Genomic DNA, 21,054 nt, shown 5'->3' with positions numbered 1-21,054 from the left:
TTTGTGAAGTGCTCCTCCATGCAAGAAAATCCCCTGCATGCAGCAAACTAGATTTCATAGAGACAGATTCTGGTCTATCTTTCTTGATATGCTAAGTTTCTATCTTCAAGGAGTTCTTTATATGGAGGAACCTTTAGTTATGCCAGCTGTCATCCATAACCCAAAGTGATGCAGTTAAGAAACAGGTTTATCACCTCTGCTCGTGATAGTTAGGCCTGAGATGGTGGCTTCTATAAGTCCGCGCGCACGTGCGTGCATGCGTGCATGTTATTAACAGGGCACTGTCTGAACTGTCCCTGAGTCCCATCAGATTTTTGCCACCCAAAAAACATTACATGATTTCGCAAACACCTAAGTCAAAGGCTTCAGAAATATGCCCTGCAAATTGCATTCACAACGCCAGATTGCTTACATCGCAGGATGGGGGAATAGATTGGGATCTCTACTGTTAGATCTCTGGATAATTTGCAGTAGATTAACCAAAGCAACAGCAAAACTACTTTGGCCACCTAAATTAGGCTGCTGAAATGAAATTAAAGCTAACCAGGAATGAAATTCTTAGTTCAAGGATTGTGAGCTCTGTTCAGTTCTGATATGGAAAGCAAATTCCTAGGTTCAGAAGGTGCTCAGAAGCAACCTTCTTAAAAATTCTAACTGTATCTCTTTTGCACCTGGCTGTGGCTGGCTGAGCTTGTGATTTTAGTTAAAAAAAAAAAGTAGATCTGGCAAGCCTGAAGTCTTCCCACTGTTGGGCGATACTAGGGCAGAAACCCCATGGAAAACAGCAGTGATTATTTAAAAAAAAAAGTGTGGAAAACGGATGGTAAATCCGAGTATGTATCTGTAACATTTGCACTGGGATTATCATATCCTGGAGCAAGCATCTTAGCCTCCCTATATTTAAGATTCACCTGCGGTCTGTCTGCACTGACAGATCCAGAGAGATTATTTTGCATAGGCTGGTCACTATGCTCTTCTTCTTCTCTCTGAGGGTAGCTTAGATACGAAGGGGTGCATGGAAATGAACACCTGCCCACAACTGGAAAAACACTGCTGCTTTGGTTATCTTTAGTGGTCCATACAATAACCTACTCTCACTCTCTCTCCACTTGAATTTTCAACTAGTTTCAGTAGGCCACCATTACTATGTCTTTGAACGTGTACTGTTTTTCTGCTTCATCTGCTCCCTGAAATGTTTAGAAATATTTGCTTTGCAGAGTTGCCTTGCCATGTCTATAGCTGGGAATTAGCTACCTCTTTGTTCTATTGAGCAAAAGGGAGAGGCCTGTGGCTCCAAGTTCAATCCCCAGCATCTCCAGGTAGGCCTGAGAGAGATCCTGTCTGAAATCCTGAAGAGCTACTGCCAGTCAGTGTAGACCAGCCTTCTCCAACCTGATGCCCTGAAGATATTTTGGATTATAATTATCATCCTCCCCAGCCAGCATAGCCAATGCTCAGGGATGATGGGAGCTGTAGTTGATGATGGGAGTTGTAGTCCAAAGCATCTGGAAAGCATGAGGTTGGGACAGGCTGAGTGAGCTTGATGGGCCAATGGTTTCTACTACCATTTGAGCACAAACCAACAGATACTGCATCAATATAATATGACGTAACATAATTCGATATAAGGCATTTTACATTTATTATTGTGACGGGAAATGGAGAAAGCATAGAGGCCAGATAATCAGGGTTTCTTTAGCTTAGATAATGAAGGTTCCACCATGGACATCTATCCTACTGTGAATTCTCAAAAACCCTTCAAAATTCAACTGCAGAGCAACAAAGAGATCAGTATTACTTGGTGGTAACTTATGAACCAGATGTTCAGCTGGTATAAATCAATGTAGCTCCACCGATGCATCAAACTAGGCTTATTTACATCAGCAGAAGAATCTGGTTCTATTCATACAGTTTCCTCAAGGAGGAAATCAAAATTCTGCCTTATCTCTTATGTCTTTATAAGCTGTGAAATCCCTCTCCCTGTCTATTTATGCAGTTGAAATTAAACCAAGATTAAAATGTGTTGCTTGTTGCCTATATGTTTCCTTTAACCAGCGGCTGGAATGCTATGACGCTGTGAGATATCCATGAACAATCCAACTACTGTAAGAAGGGTTACTTATAAAATGTCAACAAGTGGCACAGATTCTGTGACAAAAGTGAATGACCTGTTAGGCAGAGAGGCTGCGTGCTATTGGAAATAAATAGGGATATAGGAAAGTACACTGGGTAGGCAGGGAGCCTGAATGGACTGAGCTCTGAGAGGGCAAATGAATGGGGTGTGGAGGGCCCCATGGATAGTATCTTGGCTCCCAAAACTTGGAGTCAGCACTGTTGGAAATTACCAGTTAAGCTAGAGGTGGGGAACCCTTTTCAGTTCGAGGACCACATTCCCTTCTGGGCAAACTTCTGAGTGACACAGAACATTGGTGGGTGAGGCCAGGAGCAAAATTGGTCAGAGCAGTGAATGTAAATGTCACCTTTGAGCAGTTTCTACACACGCATCTCCATCCTGACAAGCAAGAGACATTATCAGAGTTTAGGGACACATTCTGGCCAGGCAACAACAGTGGGGATATGTGGGTGTGTCCTGTTGAAAGGAGGTGTGACCTGGGGAGAGTTACAAGGGCCAGGTATTCCACAGCTGGCTACAGAGCTCTAGCTCCAATTAATGTTAGCAAGCATGCTAGCTATTTGTGTATTGGCTTAGCTAATATAGCTACTTCCAATGTCGTATCATGGCAGAATGAAAACCTAATGTCACCTGGTACTGCTAGTAACTGGGAGAGGAAATACGGGTCTTCTTATGTATGGTTACACAAAGACCCTATAGCTTTAGGTTTTGAGATACCTTGGTCCTAAACAGTATGTCTCTGCATCATTTGCAGGACCATCTCCAGGCCCTGAAGTTATAAAATGTGGCAACAGTGAGCTGAATATTGATCCCTAACACTACACAACTCCCATGCAAGCATCCGAACAACTAAATCCTGTTTGTATGTAGGAATCCAGTTTCTTCACACTAGGAATGAAAGATCACCTGTTGCTAAGCACCTACAGAAAGAGTATGTTGCTAAGCAGCTGGTAATGCAGTTTCATTTGCTGTTCTCATGCCTTCAATTCACAGACTGCACCGAAGTCCTGGGCCTTCAAATTACTAAGATGCAATAGAGATAGAAGCACTGCCAGTCTATTTGTGTTTTCTTCTTCCATCTTCCCCTTTGAAAAGCTCTATTACCAGATCTTCACACTGGGGATTTCACTCAGGAGTTTTAAGAGTCATTTGAAGGCTAAAGGTGGAGGCGTCCACCTTCTGAGAGGGCAACAGCTGAGGAAAAGCAACATGGATGTGCATTCTTCTAAATTGTAGCTCCTCTAAATCGTAGCCCCTTTTTCCAGTCATTCAGGAGGCACACAGAAAACATCTATAATTTGTTAAGATTGGCAGAGGTCCCTGCTACCTTTGAATTTATAACATCTATCTCCGGATAACAGTAACGTAAGGAACCAAAATCTTTACAGCACAATACTGCACTTTGCAGAAAGAGAAAGACGGGGTTGGTGGTGCAGTAAACTTGATCTTTTCTAATCAGATATTTACAACCTTTGTGAAAGGGAGTGCCAAAACATTTCAGGAACTGCAGGACAGTTTTTGAATCAAGCAAAAAGAAAAGCAAGTTCAAAAACACATTATAACAACGAGAAGCGAGACTTCTGGTCTCCTTAGATGATTGAAATACAATTACCATAGCAATTATCCAAGCTAGCTGCATTTGCTATGTCCTTGGCAAATTAAGCTCTGAGTCTCAAATGTATAATGAAAAGGCTGAATGAATCAGACAAAGTATAACAAATAGAAACACATGAATGTTTTACACTGGCAACATGCACTGGTACATCCTGACTGGCAAAAGGAAATGCTTGTTTTCGCCAGTGGAATGTTTCTCCAATACATCTGAAATAGCACAAGAAGAATCCCACACCCCCACCCCAAATTTGATTTTCAGAAATGCATGAAACATGTTATTTAGGTTGCTCTCTCTAGTCAAAATAGTGTCAGACACTCATTTCCCTTTAAATGGCATGTGCTGTAGAATGAACCATCTCTTGGCAGTGTGACACCATTGCTATTATCCTGCTGGTGCACATGAACTCATGTATGCCCTGCACTCCCATAACTAAAGGCTCGCTCAGTTTCTTAATAACATGCTACTGGAGGAGAGGAATAGTTTTCAGAACCATATCTGATGAGCTGGTACAATGGACCTCACAGGAGCAGTTAGGGATAGCCTTGACCTTGACCTTCATCTGAGTGTCAATGTGGAGTGCTTAATCTGAGCCAGGGGTCACCTGTCACCAATTACATATTCTTTGTCCATTTCTCCAGGTCAGGCAGGCTGAAGCTTGATTGGGAGCTTGTATCGAAGCTGGAGGCTCTGAGTCAGGCCCTGATCTGTGAAAGTGTTTCCATGCCTTTCCTCCTCCTGTCAAGTAGCTTTGCAGGCAGCTAGCCAGGCACTTTGCATGGCTCACCATCTCTTCTGCTCATGTGGCTCTGAAGGATATGAGTCTGGTGGTTTGAGAGCCAGCCAAGAACCCAGGCAGCTGGTTGGGGGACCTCCAATACTGGGACAGGGATGTTCCTATCCAATGGCTCCTTAGAGTCATTGGCAGTGAGGAGATAAAGAAGAAGGTTCTGCTTCCCTTGCTGCTCATCTGACAAGACCTCAGATTCAACGTCTGGGTAGAGATGAACTATGACACTCATAGAAGCCATATGATAATGAAGAAGATAACGCTCTTCAACATGTGTAGATCAACTATCCCAGCCACTTGTGTTTGCCCCTTGTGTTATGCTGCAAGGGAAAGGCAAGGAACAGAATGCCAGCTCAGTGACATGTCATTCTCAGGAGATCATCTGGAGGAGCGCTGTCTGTTTTTCCCCATGTTACAGAAGCCCATCTGGCCTCAACCAGAATTCAGGCATTTAGTGTCACCTGTTCCAAGTTATGGAACACTCTTCCAGCAGAGATTTGACAGGCATACTTGCTTTTGTCTTCAGGCATCTCATGAACTTTTTTATGCCAAAAGGCCTATGCAATTGTTTGAAACGTTCTTGAGTAGCCAGTCATTTTAAGATTGTTCTGTATTGCTGCTAAAGTTTTTTTAAATTGTTGCACACTGCCCTGATGTTTTGCAAGAGGGCGGAATATATAAATAGTTATATAAAAAAATAAAACAGCTGGCTCCACTGGAAGGAGAAAACTCACCATAATCCAACAGATACTTATTAAAAATGATGTACCAAATTTGACTGGTTGCTGGCAGGGAGTAAGCCGGGCAGCCACACTCCCTTAGCCATATATAAACGTAAGTGTGGTTTCAATCAGGCCTACTTTCTGTGGTGCAGCTACATAGATCCACAAGATCAATAGTTAAAACAGCCCTTCATAAGAGTGAAGACATACACCCTTCTCATGCATGCCTCCATATATACGCAGTGCATGGGGAAGTAAGACGGTGTCCCACAGGCCTCACCTCTGATGCCCATATGTTAAGTGGGATAAGTGAAAAGTTGCACATATAGTTGTTCACAAATAGGTACTCCACACAATCAGGACCCCTTCCGAACCGGGAGTCCCTATTTGTAGAGCACCTATACAAGTACAGCTATATGCACAGGCACTCCTTTTCACATGTTCCATTTGATGTGCAGACATCAGGGCAGGGCTTACATTAATCAGATACAGTCCCATCCTGCTCCCCAAGTGTAGTGCAAGCACAGAGTCATGTGCAAAGACAACTACTGAGAGCTGGGAGGGAGCAATGTATTAACCTCTCTACCCGTTAAAGTCACCTGGAAAGGCACTATTATATACTGCTGCTCTTCAGTGGCCAGATTTGTGAGTATGTTGTATGGTGCCATTAATGAGAAGATCCTGCATCTGTCGAATCACAAGGGAAGTACCAGAGGTCCAGTTTTGGGAACTCTTACAAAACTGGAAAAAGAGTCATTAGTTTTGCTAAGATTTTGGCTGAACAAATATTTATTTATTTACATTTATATCTCCTTCCTCCAAAGGGTACAAGGTGACACACATGCTCCTTCATGCAGTTGGTGGACAGCATATGACTGATACAAGGAAACCCAGTGGCTGAGTGGGGATTTGAATCTGGATCTGCTCAATCTAAGCTCAGCATCCTAGCCACTGTACGAGGACAGCAAGGAGTAGCTACAACTCCCACCATCCCTGACCACTGCCCATGCTGGCTGGGACTGATGGAAGTTATAGTCCATAACACTGGGAGGGCACCATGTTGGCAACCCCTGCACTATACTAGCTCAGCATTCGCTATCTTGTTAGCTATGATGTTAGTGGTTTTATTGAGAATGCTGTTTTATTAATATATTTTTGTATAACTTTATTGTAAGCCTCCTTCACAGCAACTTAGATTGAATGGATGCTCGTCAATTTTAAAAATAAAATGAATCAATCCACCCATTCTGCTTCATTTCTCTATCTTAGGGAACTACAGGTGGCCCAGAAGGCAGTCAGAACAAATTTGGTTCCTGGATGACCTGGAACAAACCTGGTTCAGCTGCAACTAATACAGCATAACTAAGAAACACCCATCTAGGAAGCTTCATCTAAATGACTACCATGCGCTCAACATGCTAGGCCAAAGTCCAGGACAGATTTACCTGGGTTGTAACTGACTGACTAGCAAAGCTGCCATTGTTTTTGATGTTCACATGACCAAGGACCTCCCATTCATTGCCAGATGGAAGAATATATTCACACACACAGTTCTGACCATCAGTGGTAAGGAAATGATCCCACAATATAATGTGAATCACAAATGCTCAGTGTAGATATGTACAGGCTAGCAAAATCCTTTGCAAGCTTATTTAAAGGCTGGCAGATGCCACTGTCGAATACAACTGGCACAATGAAAGAATTTCAAGGACTTCCTTTGACAGTCTTCTTCACCTCTTTTGAGATCCTCACAGTTAAGACCATTATCATGATTGGTAGGATCTTACAATTTGCATATATTATGCATTCTAGCTACAAGCAACAACGAAACATACCTGTTCTGGCTTCAGCCCTGGAGGAACCCAAGCATATTCTTCCAAGGCACAACCTGAGTCATCATCAGAAGTTGAATTCCGCTGGAAGTCAAACATCAGTTTGGTCACAGTCTTCTCCATTTCCAAAGGCATTGCCGTTTCAAAGTGCTCTGCCTGTGGACACTTACAGTGCCGGCAAATCTTCCTGGAAGGGAGGAAAAAGGAAAGAAAAACAAATCATCCACTGTTATAACGACTTATGCTTATCATCAGAAGTTGGATAACACCAGTACAAACTCATTTTGCCTATCCATAGATTATATGAAATGTAGCTTTAATTACTACTACCCATGGCAAATAGTTACCTTTTGTTGTTGTTGCTTTTTTCCTGCCTGGATAAAGCAGCTGTCTGCAATAAGTCTGAATAGGATAAGTGAAGTACACAGTCTAAATGTAAACAGCAACCTGTCCTTGACAAAATGCCAGATCACCCCAAAGCAGTTCTCAGTTCAAACGCCATTCCTTCGCTTGGGGGAGGGGGGAACAATGAATACTTGACCACCCATGTTGAGCTGGGCATGGGGATTTAAGGGTCAAATGCATTTGATAGATGATCTGGGACACACCTCTTCACTTTCCTCTCCTTTGACAGCACCCATAAATATGCAAACAGCGCCAGATCATCAGCACATCCAAATCAGCAAGCTGAAGAACTGACACATATAGTATGCTAAATGTCAATGTAAACAGAAAAGCTTAGCGCGGCAAATTCCATTACAATGACAGAATATCATAAATATGGTTGTGTCAAATTAGGGGAAGCGATGAAAGTCACCCGCTGGCAACTGCTGCTTTAATATAAGATTACCATTAAGTCTGCCTTACAAGGAGGGGGTCATGGCTCAGAGTCAGCAAATACTCTTTGCATATGAGAGTCCATGAATTGATCCCCAGCACCACCAGTTAACATACTTCAAGCAGAAGAAAGACATTTGCCTGGGATAACAATGGTCTTTCAGCACTTGTCTGCATGGCTCATTGAACTGACTATGTCTGTCACACATTCTGCTGTTTCTCTCTCTCTCTCCCCCCGCCCCCACTTTCAGAAGCCAATTTAACTGACAGATATGGCTACTCATAGGAACATAGGAAGCTGTCTTAGACTGACTCAGACCCCTGATCTATCAAGCTCAGTACTGTCTACACTGACTGGCAGTGGCTTTACAGGGTTTCAGGCAGGGGTCTCTCCCAGCCCTACCTGGAGATGCTGGGGATTGAACCTAGGACCTTCTGCATGCAAGGCAGATCCTCTACCACTGAGCTACAGCCCTTCAGCATAGCTTCCATGGAGAGGATGTAGTGAAAGGAGAGATCAGAATGCATCCAAACAAAAAGGAGAAGAGAGTCGGCGGAGGGGCCCAGCAGATGGGGAAAAAACATCAGAAAGGTAATACAGCACCTCTACAATTAATTTCCATTAGTATCTTCTGATATAGGATGAAAATCTCCCACCCCCTTCTGCAGACTTTCCCAACCACTGCTAGATCTGTTCTGTAAAGGAATCATGTAATAGGACACAAAACTCTGACTAAATTGTATGCATTTTTGCTGATTGATTAAATTTGCATGAATAAAAACAATAGTTCTGAAAATTAAAAAAAGAACATGTCACTTAGATCAAGGTTGCAAACCTGTGGCTCTCCAGTTGTTGTTGGACTCCTATCTTTCAACACCCTTGACCACTGACCATGTTGGAAATTGGAGCCCATAACACCTGGGAGGCCATAGGTTCACCTCCGGTGCTTCAGATGATAAAGGAGCAGTCTCTCTTAATGTGAAAGAAAAGGGAGATTGCGAGAACTTGTTATGAAACATATGAGCAAACAAGCATGACGCCAATTTAAGTAGGGCACCATTTTAGTCAGTTTTAATCTATAGCAGTGTAATCCTACATGAGTTCAATGGGACTTACTCCCAGGCAAGTGTGTATAGGATTGCAGTGTTAATTTCATTGATCAGCCAATTAAATATAAAGTTGGTTAATTGGTTAACCAATTACATTAACCTACAAACTACTATTCCACAGTCACTTCCCAAACAGAGCAACAGAGCATAGTTTTTGCATGAGAGTCTTTCTGAGCATGTGTGGATTTCCCTTCCCTTGACCACTCAGCTAACAGCCAGTCCTTGTACATTTAGGATTAGAGGGAGGGGCTTCTAGACAACCTGCTTCTCTCAGCATCTATAATTGGACCAGTTGAGCTTCACTCCTCTGGAAGGCTGCATGCATTCCCCTTCTCTGTGAACCCACCCAGCAAACTTCGTTAATTAGTTTCACCCACCGCTTCACATGGCCCAAGAATCCTTTTGCCTATGAACCTAAACTTCCCTGCAGCCCACAGAGCACAAATATGCACCAAGCCAAAAGGCTTTGCTAAGTCAAACCAGGGAGAATTGCCAAGTTTTTCCATTTCCTGCTTTTCATCAGATTTAAAATACACACAGATGCAAATACAAGCTGGGTGTCTGGTTTGCATCTAGCTAGTCAAAGAGCCTCAGCACGGCCTCTGGCTGTTACCCTCAAAAAACAATCAGAGCACAATTTCGTATGAATACTTTAATTAATCAGCTACTGTATGAACGTCCTATACTTTTCACTACAGCAATGGATTCAACAGTCATTTTCATCTCTGTTTATGATATAATGTTCTGCAATTCAACATACCAGGCAATTTGTTAACCTCCACATGCATTCATCATCTCTATCATTCCTCAAGGCACCACCAACTCTGGAGCAGTCCCATCAAATCCAGTGCCAGCTATTCAAGAAGTTGGTGGTTAGAGGATCAGAGGCTTAGTGTTTGAAAAACGTGTATTCTCATGGAGTTTAGTGCTATTTCACTAACCGTCATTCCCAGGATTATTAATCACATGGATCCCTGCAGAATATGTCAGTGAGCAGCAAAAATATTTAAAGCTTAGGGAAGTCATAAAATAAACTGTGGTACTAGGAGGCAAAGTGGAAAAGAAAACAAACAGCCAAAAAAAAAAATTCATAGAAAAGTCAAGCTGGCTAGGGATGCAAGGTAGGTGAATTTATTGCATTTAGCAAATACCACCCGCATCATTATAACCAGTAAGTAATGCAGTGCTCTCTGGGCCCTTTCTAACATGACACTAATTGCATGGAATCTAGTGGTATCACAAGTGGGGAGAACACTGCTCTATTCAGGTCCTTCTTGCACGCTTCACATAGGCATCTTGGTTGGCCACCATGAGATCAGGATGCGGAGCTAGAAAGGCCTTTGGCCTCATCCAGCAAGACTCTACTTATGTTCTTATTTCAGCTACTTTCCATGCTCTTAGAGTAAGATGAGTGGCCTCAGCCATTTTTGAGAATTGCTGTTCCAGTTTCCAGGAGAGGGAATGTGCACGACCCAGATCTTCTCATGCTACTCTGGTTGTGCAGGAAGAGCTATGGTGCAGCAATTTCCGTGCCACCAGCAAAGGGTAAAAGGAGAGAACACTCCACAGCACACTTCAGCAATCTTTATTTATTTATTTATTTATTTATTTATCTATTTATTTATTTATTGCACTTGAATACCACCCCATAGCCGAAGCTCTCTGGACGGTTTACAGCAATCAAAAACATTAAAACAAATATACAATTTAAAACACCTATTTTAAAAACAATTTAAAACACAATTTTAAAATTTAAAACAATATAAAAACAATTTAAAACACATACTAAAATGTCTGGGAGAAGAGGAAAGTCTTGACCTGGCGCCGAAAAGATAACAGTGTTGGCGCCAGCCACACCTCGTCAGGCAAATCATTCCATAATTTGGGGGCCACCACTCAAAAGGCCCTCTCCCTTGTTGCCACCCTCTGAGATTCCCTTGGAGTAGGCACCCGGAGGAGGGCCTTTGATCTTGAACGTAGTGTATGGGTGGGTTCGTATCGGGAGAGGCGTTCCATCAGGTATTGTGGTCCCAAGCCGTGTAAGGCTTTATAGGTCAAAACCAGCACCTTGAATCGAGCTTGGAAACATAAAGGCAGCCAGTGTAAGTGGGCCAGAATCGGTTTTATATGTTCAGACCGTCTGGTCCCTGTTACCAATCTGGCCGCTGCATTTTGCACAAGCTGCAATTTCCGAACTGTCTTCAAAGGCAGCCCCACGTAGAGTGCATTGCAGTAATCTAATTTGAAGGTTACCAGAGCATGGACAACTGAAGCCAGGTTATCCCTGTCCAGAGAGGGATGTAGTTGGGCCACCAACTGAAGTTGCTAGAAGGCACTCCGTGCCACCGAGGCTACCTGAGCCTCAAGTGACAGAGATGGTTCGAGGAGAACCCTCAAGCTACGAACCTGCTTCTTCAGGGGGAGTGCAACCCCATCCAGAACAGGTTGGACATCCACCATCCGGTCAGAAGAACCACCCACTAGCAGCATCTCAGTCTTGTCTGGATTGAGCCTCAGTTTATTAGCCCTCACCCAGTCCATTGTCGCAGCCAGGCACCGGTTCAGCACATTGACAGCCTCACCTGAAGAAGATGAAAAGGAGAAATAGAGCTGCGTGTCATCAGCATACTGATGGCAATGTACTCCAAAGCTCTGGATGACCGCACCCAAAGGTTTCATGTAGATGCAGAACAGCATAGGGGACAGAACTGACCCCTGCGGAACCCCATACTGGAGAGTCCAGGGTGCCGAGTAATGTTCCCCAAGCACCACCTTCTGGAGGCGACCTGCCAAGTAGGAGTGGAACCACCGCAATGCAGTACCTCCCACTCCCAACTCAGCTAGTCTCCCCAGAAGGATACCATGGTCAATGGTATCGAAAGCTGCTGAGAGATCAAGGAGAATCAACAGAGTCACACTCCCCCTGTCTCTCTCCCGACAAAGGTCATCATACAGGGCGACTAAGGCTGTTTCCGTGCCAAAACCAGGCCTGAAACCCGACTGAAATGGATCCAGATAATCGGTCTTATCCAAGAGTGTCTGGAGCTGGCCTGCAACCACTCGTTCCAGGACCTTGCCCAGGAATGGAATATTTGCTACTGGCCTATAGTTATTAAGATTTTCTGGGTCCAGGGAGGGCCTCTTCAGGAGTGGTCTCACTACTGCCTCTTTCAGGCAGCCAGGGACCACCCCCTCTCACAGAGAGGCATTAATCACTTCCCTGGCCCAGCCGGCTGTTCCATCCCTGCTAGCTTTTATTAGCCAAGAAGGGCAAGGATCCAGCACAGAAGTGGTTGCACAAACCTGTCCAAGCACCTTGTCAACGTCCTCAAGCTGCACCAACTGAAACTCATCCAAGAAATTGGGACAAGGCTGTGCTCTGGATACCTCGCTTGATTCACCTGCTATAACACTGGAGTCTAAGACCTGGTGGATGCTAAAGATTTTATCCTGCAAGTGCCTAGCAAATTCATTACAGCGGGCCTCAGATGGTTCTACCATGTCCCTGGGGCCAGAGTGTAATATCCCCCGGACAATTCTGAAGAGCTCCGCTGGGCGACAGATTGATGATTCGATAGTAGCAGCAAAATATTGTTTTTTTGCTGCCCTCACTGACCCTAAATACAGGTTACCATAGGCACTTTCCAGTGTATAATTGCATCCACTAGGAGTTTGCGTCCATCTGCACTCAAGCCGTCTCCTATGTTGTTTCATCTCTTTCAGCTCTGGGGCATACTATGGAGCAGTACGAGCTCTACACAGGAGAGGGTGCTCAGGAGCAATCATGTCAACTGCCCGGGTCATTTCTGTATTCCACAGTTCAACCAGGGTTTCGACAGGAGCGCCAGCCCTATCAGCCGGAAAACTCCCCAGAGCCCTTTGGAAACCCATCCGGATCCATTAGTCTCTGGGAGCAGACCAACTTAATAGGTCCCCCACCCTTGCAGAGGGGAAAAGCTGCTGTAAGTCTAAACTTCAGCAAGCAGTGATCTGTCCATGACAGAGGGACTGATGTAAGGCCCCCCACATTCAGATCACCATCTCCATGTCCAGTTGCAAAAACCAAATCTAGAGTACGACCTGCTACATGTGTTGGGCCAATGGCATATTGGGACAGTCCCATGGTTGTCATGGAGACCATGAAATCCTGAGCCGCCCAGGATAAGGTGGCCTCGGCATGGATGCTGACATCCCCCATAACCAACAGTCTGGGGGATCTCAACAGTACACCTGAGACCACCTCCGTCAGCTCAGCTAGGGAGTCTGTTGGGCAGCGGGGTGGGCGGTACACCAACAGAATCCCCAGTCTGTCCCGCTGACCCAACATAAGGTGCAAACACTCCAGACCAGTAGTCACATGGACAGGGTGACTGCAGAGGAAGATGGAGCTCCTATAGACCACTGCAACCCCCCCTCCCTGACCCTCAGGTCTACCCTGATGCTGGACCAGGTACCCTGGTGGACATAGCTGGGAGAGACTGACTCCCCCCTGCTCGGTTATACATGCCAGATCGGCTGCCTCATCCACAATTAAATCATGAATGAGGGAGATCTTATTATGCACCGATCTGGCATTTAGCAGCAGCATCCGGAGGCCTGACAGCCGGCTGACAGCGCAACCAATCTGCGGATGTGGGGAGGACCGGAACAAGGCACAGCCATTAACTGCCTGGGCCGCGTTCCCCTTACCTGGCAAGTCCTCCTCACAACAGTAAAACCGAACTGCGCAACTGACACACCTCTGCTCAAGAGAACATGTTCTCTATGTCAGATACTAGTATTTTAGCTTCTCTTGTCTCCTGTTCAGGGCTGATTTCAAGGGTTGGCATGGTCAGGCATCTGCTGAGGGACCCACCCTGCAGCCGGGGGCCCACTGACAAGAGCCGCTGAACTTGCAGCAGCAAGGAGGTAGACTCACTTGGGAAAGGGACCGCATGGTGGGTGTCTTTCCCAAGGGCTGTGGAGCCAAATACTGGAGCTGTCATTGTTCCCATTGAGTCTGTCTCATGAACAAACATTTCCTACATCTGTTTCACTGTTAATATTCTCTCTTCACTCTCTGATTACATACCAGTATATATATAATATGCATTTCTGCACCTTTCCACAGAACTGTGGAGATAGTCTGGAGAAGCCCAAGCCTTGTTGTCTTGGTGGCCTTAAAAATCCTGAGCCTCACCAGACAAGAGGGGCAGCCCTAAGGTGGATACTGACGTCCCACAAAGTTTCAATATGCCTTGAGCTTTCTAATATCACCACAGGGGCCACCTCTACTCAGGCAGGCAGACTGTTAGGCAGCGGGGTGGACAGCACACTATCTGTCTTGACCCTTTGGCCCAATTTCAAGCACAAAGACTTGAAACTTTTGGTTTGCATTCTACATATATAAGCCTTGCTGAAAACCTGAAAAATTAGGCCAGTATCATCACCGCCACCACTTTAATACTGAGACAGCTGTGGCTAGGACAAAGTGGCTTGAGGCCGCCCAGAGCAGGGCAGGTAAGGACCTAACACTTCTAACTCTCTTTTTTAGACATACTGTTAGATATCTACTGATTCCTGTGGAGAAGTAACTACGGATATTTATTTATTTTATTTTGTATTTAACAAAATTTATATTCCGCTTGAATGTAAAGATCTCTTACGCGGTTTATAAAAAAACATAGAAGTTATCAATAAAACAGTCACAAACAAGTCATTAAAAACATATTAAAAACAATTAAAACAGCTAGTAACTGAAAAAATTAAAACAGATCAACATCGATGTGCCTGGATGAGCTTGCCTAAACGAAAAAGTTTTAAGCAGGAGCCACAATGAATGCAGTGAAGGTGCCTACCTGATGTCAATAGGCAGGGAGTCCCTGATACGGGATGTAAGCAAGGAGCCTTGTGTTTGTTCAGGGTTGTTGTTGTTTCTTAGTGTTTGTGGGGTCTCACGGGGAATTTGTACAGCTGAACAATCTGCTTTAAAGAAAACGTGGCCTCCCCTGTATAAGGTGAGATTCCACTGATTTAATCTGAGGTAGTGCTGCTCCTCCAATGATTCAGCCCTAAACCAGCCAAACCTTATTCTCCAAAGGTAAATTCTGATCTGCTCCTGATGCTATCCTGACAGAGATTGGGTTTTTTTTAATCCACTTAAACTCCTACTGCTTTCTCTCTCTTGCTGCAGAGTGTGAATCCTGCACTGGGAGGAGACCAATAAATATATACAGAGCGCATTGAATGTAGCGGACAGAAGATCCTTACTCATCTGTAGGTTCAGAAGATCCTTACTCGTCTGTAAAGTAAAAGGGGCAAAATTGTGCCAATAACTGTTCATCACAGGGTTTTTTGGGGGGAGGGATAAATTAATGGTCCATGAATACAAGAACTCTGCTTGTTGGGGAAAGAATGAGATACAAATGAGAAATAATAACAAATATACCTTCACTAGAGAAAGAGGTGAAAACTTTATTTTCAGAGTAGGGAACTGCTTTGATGGGCCAAAATCTCTGCCATAAACAAAACTGGAATTGTGTCCCTGGGATTGGTGACACCCACTACACAGAATACCATTCACAACCATCCTTGTATTCTTCTACTGAAAGGAGAAAGTGAGAGAAAGAGGGAGAGAAGAGCTGACAATGCACTTACTGTTACGCTATGCAGGAGAGATACGGTTTAGCCAATGGAACACTTGAAGGAAGAATGTACATGTCTGGAAAAACTCACGATTCTTGGCTAGTGTGTCAGGCGCATTACCATATAAAGAATAACAGCACAGAGCAGGTAGAGAGAGGCATGCTCTTACAAAAATATAAGAGGGGGTAGCAATGGGGGAACCCATTAATTTGATATGCCCAGACCCAAGCACAACTTGTAACAATATTTGCTCTTTGAGTAATAGGCCCTTTATCTATGGAGCGCTTTTTTTAAAAGCCCAACTCCCCCCACACACACCTCACCCCTGGATAGCAGAGGACTCCAGGGCTATTAGTGAAAACAGGATCCATATCTTCTGTAACAACTAGAAAGGCAAGCTGATCTTTCAATGTCTCTCTGTAAAATATAATGGTTTGTTCCCAAGAATTCCCTTTGGGGTTTATTACTGGATGGAATTCTCCTCTTGGACACACATTTCTCACTAAAGACAGTGGGATCTTATAACGCTAATGTTTATTCTGCATACCATGGGCTTGAGGGCTCACGGAACTCATACATTCAGAAAGAGCATTTTATAGACCAAAGGGATCTCAATAAACACCTCTGTCAATCAAACACTTCTTTTGTTCACTTGCACAGAATGCTGATGCTCCCAGATCATCTGCAGAAAGTAAAACATTGGTGGTGGTGTGTGTGTGTAATGTGTGTGTGCGTGTGCATGCGTGCGTGCATCTGGGAAGTAAAATTCTTCAGCCCATCTGTATACATTTTCAGGATTTTGTAGCATCAGCAATCACACAGAAGCCAAGGAGCTAAACAGCTTTCACCACAGTCAATAAGCCTGCATACAGGGCCAAATGCTTGGCCTTTTTTCTCCCTTGCAAATTTGCCTTTGTAACAGTATGCTTGATATTCACAGGAGTTTCCTAAATCATACTAAGGCCAAGTGACTCAAGTATATGTTTGCTAGAGAAGTTCTCATCACTTTGCAAAGAACTAAGGTATTGTCTAAAGTACTTGATTTTGAAGCAGTGTGAGCAGCTGTTCAGTAATTATCTTAATAACCTCTGAAAAACTTGATCACGTTAGCACGCTTCACAAGCCCAAGTTTCTTAAGATGAACTTTGTTAAATCTATACTACTAGATACCCAAGATTTAACACAAATAAATCTGAAAGGGACCTCACCTTAGTTTTATGTACATTATTACTTATTTTGAAAATTTACATCCTGCTCTTCAGTCCAGAAAGATTGAGGGAACTGTAATTTAAAAAAAAAATCAAGTAAAAGAACCCAATGATAAAATGGTAGAGCACAGGCAGAAAGAAACAGTGTCAAACAGAAATAAAACTGAAGGCTATCTCCTGATTAGTTTTTCATTAGTCTCCTCACATAGGTCAGCAGTTTTCCTTTATGTTTAAAACTGGCAACATAAAAATCATTTGGGGGAGGAACAGACAGCGGAGAGGCATATCAGACCACCTTGTGTTAATGATTAAGTGCAAGTGCTCCTCAACCTAGTCATGCTTTAAATATGTTGCTGCTTACTCTAGTATCCTATACATGTGCTTACGTTGCCAGACAAAGGCAGCAGAGTGAGCAACACCTATCTAGCAAGCCACACTAATACCAGTGGTGGCTGGTGGCTCCATGTCAGTGGGGCAGTGGTATCCGCTCCAGGTTTTAGTCTGAACTTTCTTGAAAGTTCAGGCTAAAACCCAGGGCACGTTCCACTATCTCACTGACATGGAGCCACCAGTTGCCACCACCAATACCTGTGCTATGCTCAGCCTAAGACCAAGCCTGAGGCTACACCTGGAGCCAATCAGCATCAATAAGCCAGAAGACCCAGTCCACATGCCCACCAGCAGGTAGAGAGCCTCTAGAGTGGAGCCACCAGGAGCATTTGTCAGCCAGACAGATAAGACATCGCACTGCAGTGCCACCACCTGCTCCAGCCCAGCCAAGCTCTTATGAATTCTACAGTGAAGTTTCCAGAAGCAATGCTAGACAGAATAAGGCCTGGTGGTTACAGTGGTCTGTACCATTTCAGACTGAAAGTTGGGGGATCCCCTTGCATTAAAAGCTCCCTAAATAAAGAAAAACAACACAGCAAGGAAAAGGATGGTCTGGAACCTTATTCCCTGATGTGCTAGTTCTTTACTTGACAAGAGGTTTTTGCCTATATATTTATCATATTTGTTATTCTCTTGCTACCTAAAAGTCTCCAAGTGACTTACAACACTGTTAAAAACACAAACAAATACATCATTCCATAAATAACCAAAACAATAAAACAGCGATAACATCCACAGAAAGCTTTGGCAGCACACTAATAACAAAGAGCATCTATCCAAAGTCTCAGGGAAAAGGTAAGTCTTCATCTGGTGCCAAAAAAGATATTAATGAAGGCGAACCTGCTAGGAAGTGAATTCCACAGATGGGGAGCCGCACATGAAAAGGCCCTCTCCCTTGTCATCACCCTGGAGAAGGGCCTCAAAGGAGATATTATTATTTATACATATTTATAATCTACATTTTCCTAAGAATATATCAAGGTGGAATATAAAAATGAAATCAGTAAAAGCAACCATAAAATATCATTAAAACGTCAATCAAGTATCAATAAATACAGATTGGTTAAAAACAGAAAATTAAAACTGCAAAGGCCTGTTTAAACAATGGATTTTGCAAAAGACATCTGAAAGAAGAGAGAGATGATTCCCGACAAATCTCTTTTTTATAAGGTGGGGCATTCAAAAAAAGCACCCCCACCTGCAGTCTGAAGTGGTTCAGTCTATTTTTTTTGTCTTGGCATTCTACTGCCTTTTCATGCCACTAGACTCATCTTTTTATATAAGCATTTAGCTAAATTGCCACCCGTATTTTGATGTTTTTAAGAATTTTATGGATTTGTTTGTGTATGGTTTATTTGTACGTTTTTGTATTTTTAAATTTCTGCATCGTTTTTATGTATGCTATGCATTTTTAATGTTTGTAATCCACCTTGGGACCTGCATTCTGGGTGAGAGGCGGACAACAAAAATAAATTTATTATTTTAATTATCACTATTATCACTATCACTATTATTATCACTGTTATCACTATTATTGCACACAAGTGATTCAATCAGTGCAGCAGAGTTCAGTACTGGCTCTGAAGATGCAAAAAGAGGCATAGTTTGCACTCACTCTCCATGCAGAGATAGTGAGAGCTCAAGTGAGTACAGCCGGGAACAGGCAACCAGTTCCTGAACAATTCCTTGCAACACTGATACGCACTTATGTAATCATAATAAAGTTGGAATACTTTCATATGGAAGAAGGGCCTTATTAGTACCAGATGTCAGTAAGCCCAAATACATCTCAGCCACGTAAACATTTTTTAGTATCTCAATAGCTGAGGTAGAAGGCTGGGAAGTTAGCGCATGTGTTGCTGTGTCTACTATATTCTATTCAAACATGGGATTCTGAGAACCTCGGTTTTCATTTTAAAAAGATGTCCAGTTTCTGGCACTTAGGGGAATGGAGCGTCAAAATCTCAGAAGCCAATCAGAAGGCAAAGCAAAGCCTTGAGTAACCAAGGTCTGGGTTTCAGTGATCAGCACAGCTTTGACCCATGGCTAGCAGATGAAAAAATAATGGTGCTTTTGGAAATTGAATTTGCACAATCTGATCAGGCTACAGCATGCTAAGTTTTCTCAAGGCAGAACACTGGTTGACTTAGGAGACAATTTGGAATTTTTACAGGACAGCACATCTTAGGGACATGCAACGTGGCCGATGTGATTCAAGGGCTGGGTCCCTTATACCTTCTACTATTCTCTCTTTCTCTCCCTTAAGAACATAAGAACATAAGAAGAGCCTGCTGGATCAGGCCAGTGGCCCATCTAGTCCAGCATCCTGTTCTCACAGTGGCCAACCAGGTGCCTGGGGGAAGCCCGCAAGCAGGACCCGAGTGCAAGAACACTCTCCCCTCCTGAGGCTTCCGGCAACTGGTTTTCAGAAGCATGCTGCCTCTGACTAGGGTGGCAGAGCACAGCCATTACAGCTAGTAGCCATTGATAGCCCTGTCCTCAATGAATTTGTCTAATCTTCTTTTAAAACCGTCCAAGCTGGTGGCCATTACTGCATCTTGTGGGAGCAAATTCCATAGTTTAACTATGCGCTGAGTAAAGAAGTACTTCCTTTTGTCTGTCCTGAATCTTCCAACATTCAGCTTCTTTGAATGTCCACGAGTTCTAGTATTATGAGAGAGGGAGAAGAACTTTTCTCTATCCACTTTCTCAATGCCATGCATAATTTTATACACTTCTATCATGTCTCCTCTGACCCACCTTTTCTCTAAACTAAAAAGCCCCAAATGCTGCAACCTTTCCTAGTAAGGGAGTCGCTCCATCCCCTTGATCATTCTGGTTGCCCTCTTCTGAACCTTTTCGAACTCTAGAATATCCCTTTTGAGATGAGGTGACCAGAACTGTACACAGTATTCCAAATGCGACCGCACCATAGATTTATACAACGGCATTATGATATCGGCTGTTTTATTTTCAATACCTTTCCTAATTATCGCTAGCATGGAATTTGCCTTTTTCACAGCTGCCGCACACTGGGTCGACATTTTCATCGTGCTGTCCACTACAACCCCGAGGTCTCTCTCCTGGTCGGTCACCGCCAGTTCAGACCCCATGAGCGTATATGTGAAATTAAGATTTTTTGCTCCAATATGCATAATTTTACACTTGTTTATATTGAATTGCATTTGCCATTTTCCCGCCCATTCACTCAGTTTGGAGATATCTTTTTGGAGCTCTTCGCAATCCCTTTTTGTTTTAACAACCCTGAACAATTTAGTGTCGTCAGCAAACTTGGCCACTTCACTGCTCACTCCTAATTCTAGGTCATTAATGAACAAGTTGAAAAGTACAGGTCCCAATACCGATCCTTGAGGGACTCCACTTTCTACAGCCCTCCATTGGGAGAACTGTCCTTTTATTCCTACTCTCTGCTTTCTGCTTCTTAACCAATTCCTTATCCACAAGAGGACCTCTCCTCTTATTCCATGACTGCTAAGCATCCTCAGAAGTCTTTGGTGAGGTACCTTGTCAAACGCTTTTTGAAAGTCTAAGTACACTATGTCCACTGGATCACCTCTATCTATATGCTTATTGACACTCTCAAAGAATTCTAATAGGTTACTGAGACAGGACTTTCCCTTGCAGAAGCCATGCTGGCTCTGCTTCAGCAAGGCTTGTTCTTCTATGTGCTTAGTTAATCTAGCTTTAATAATACTTTCTACCAGTTTTCCAGGGACAGAAGTTAAGCTAACTGGCCTGTAATTTCCGGGATCCCCTCTGGATCCCTTTTTGAAG

General features: G+C 43.6%; 1 protein-coding gene across 3 annotated transcripts in view; it reads right to left on the bottom strand.

The window, feature by feature from the left end:
* Nucleotides 1-21,054, bottom strand: part of PRICKLE2 (prickle planar cell polarity protein 2) — a 148,939-nt gene that overhangs the window by 107,165 nt on the left and 20,720 nt on the right. Inside the window, exons 1-2 of one of the 3 annotated variants that reach the window (XM_061618728.1) lie at nucleotides 8,764-8,822; nucleotides 7,094-7,277 (exon numbers count right to left, since the gene is read on the bottom strand). In XM_061618728.1, the coding sequence (XP_061474712.1) occupies nucleotides 7,094-7,225 (132 nt within the window). In that variant the 5' untranslated portion in view covers nucleotides 7,226-7,277; nucleotides 8,764-8,822. Of the gene's footprint in view, nucleotides 1-7,093; nucleotides 7,278-7,437; nucleotides 7,676-8,763; nucleotides 8,823-21,054 lie in introns of those variants that run through there. The other 2 variants (XM_061618727.1, XM_061618726.1) reach the window with 2 other exon arrangements.

The sequence above is a fragment of the Rhineura floridana genome, chromosome 3, assembly GCF_030035675.1.
Source record: "Rhineura floridana isolate rRhiFlo1 chromosome 3, rRhiFlo1.hap2, whole genome shotgun sequence".
NCBI classification, from domain to species: Eukaryota; Metazoa; Chordata; class Lepidosauria; order Squamata; family Rhineuridae; genus Rhineura; species Rhineura floridana.
Note: the sequence above shows the minus strand (reverse complement) of the source record. Positions and strands in the feature narration are given on the sequence as shown.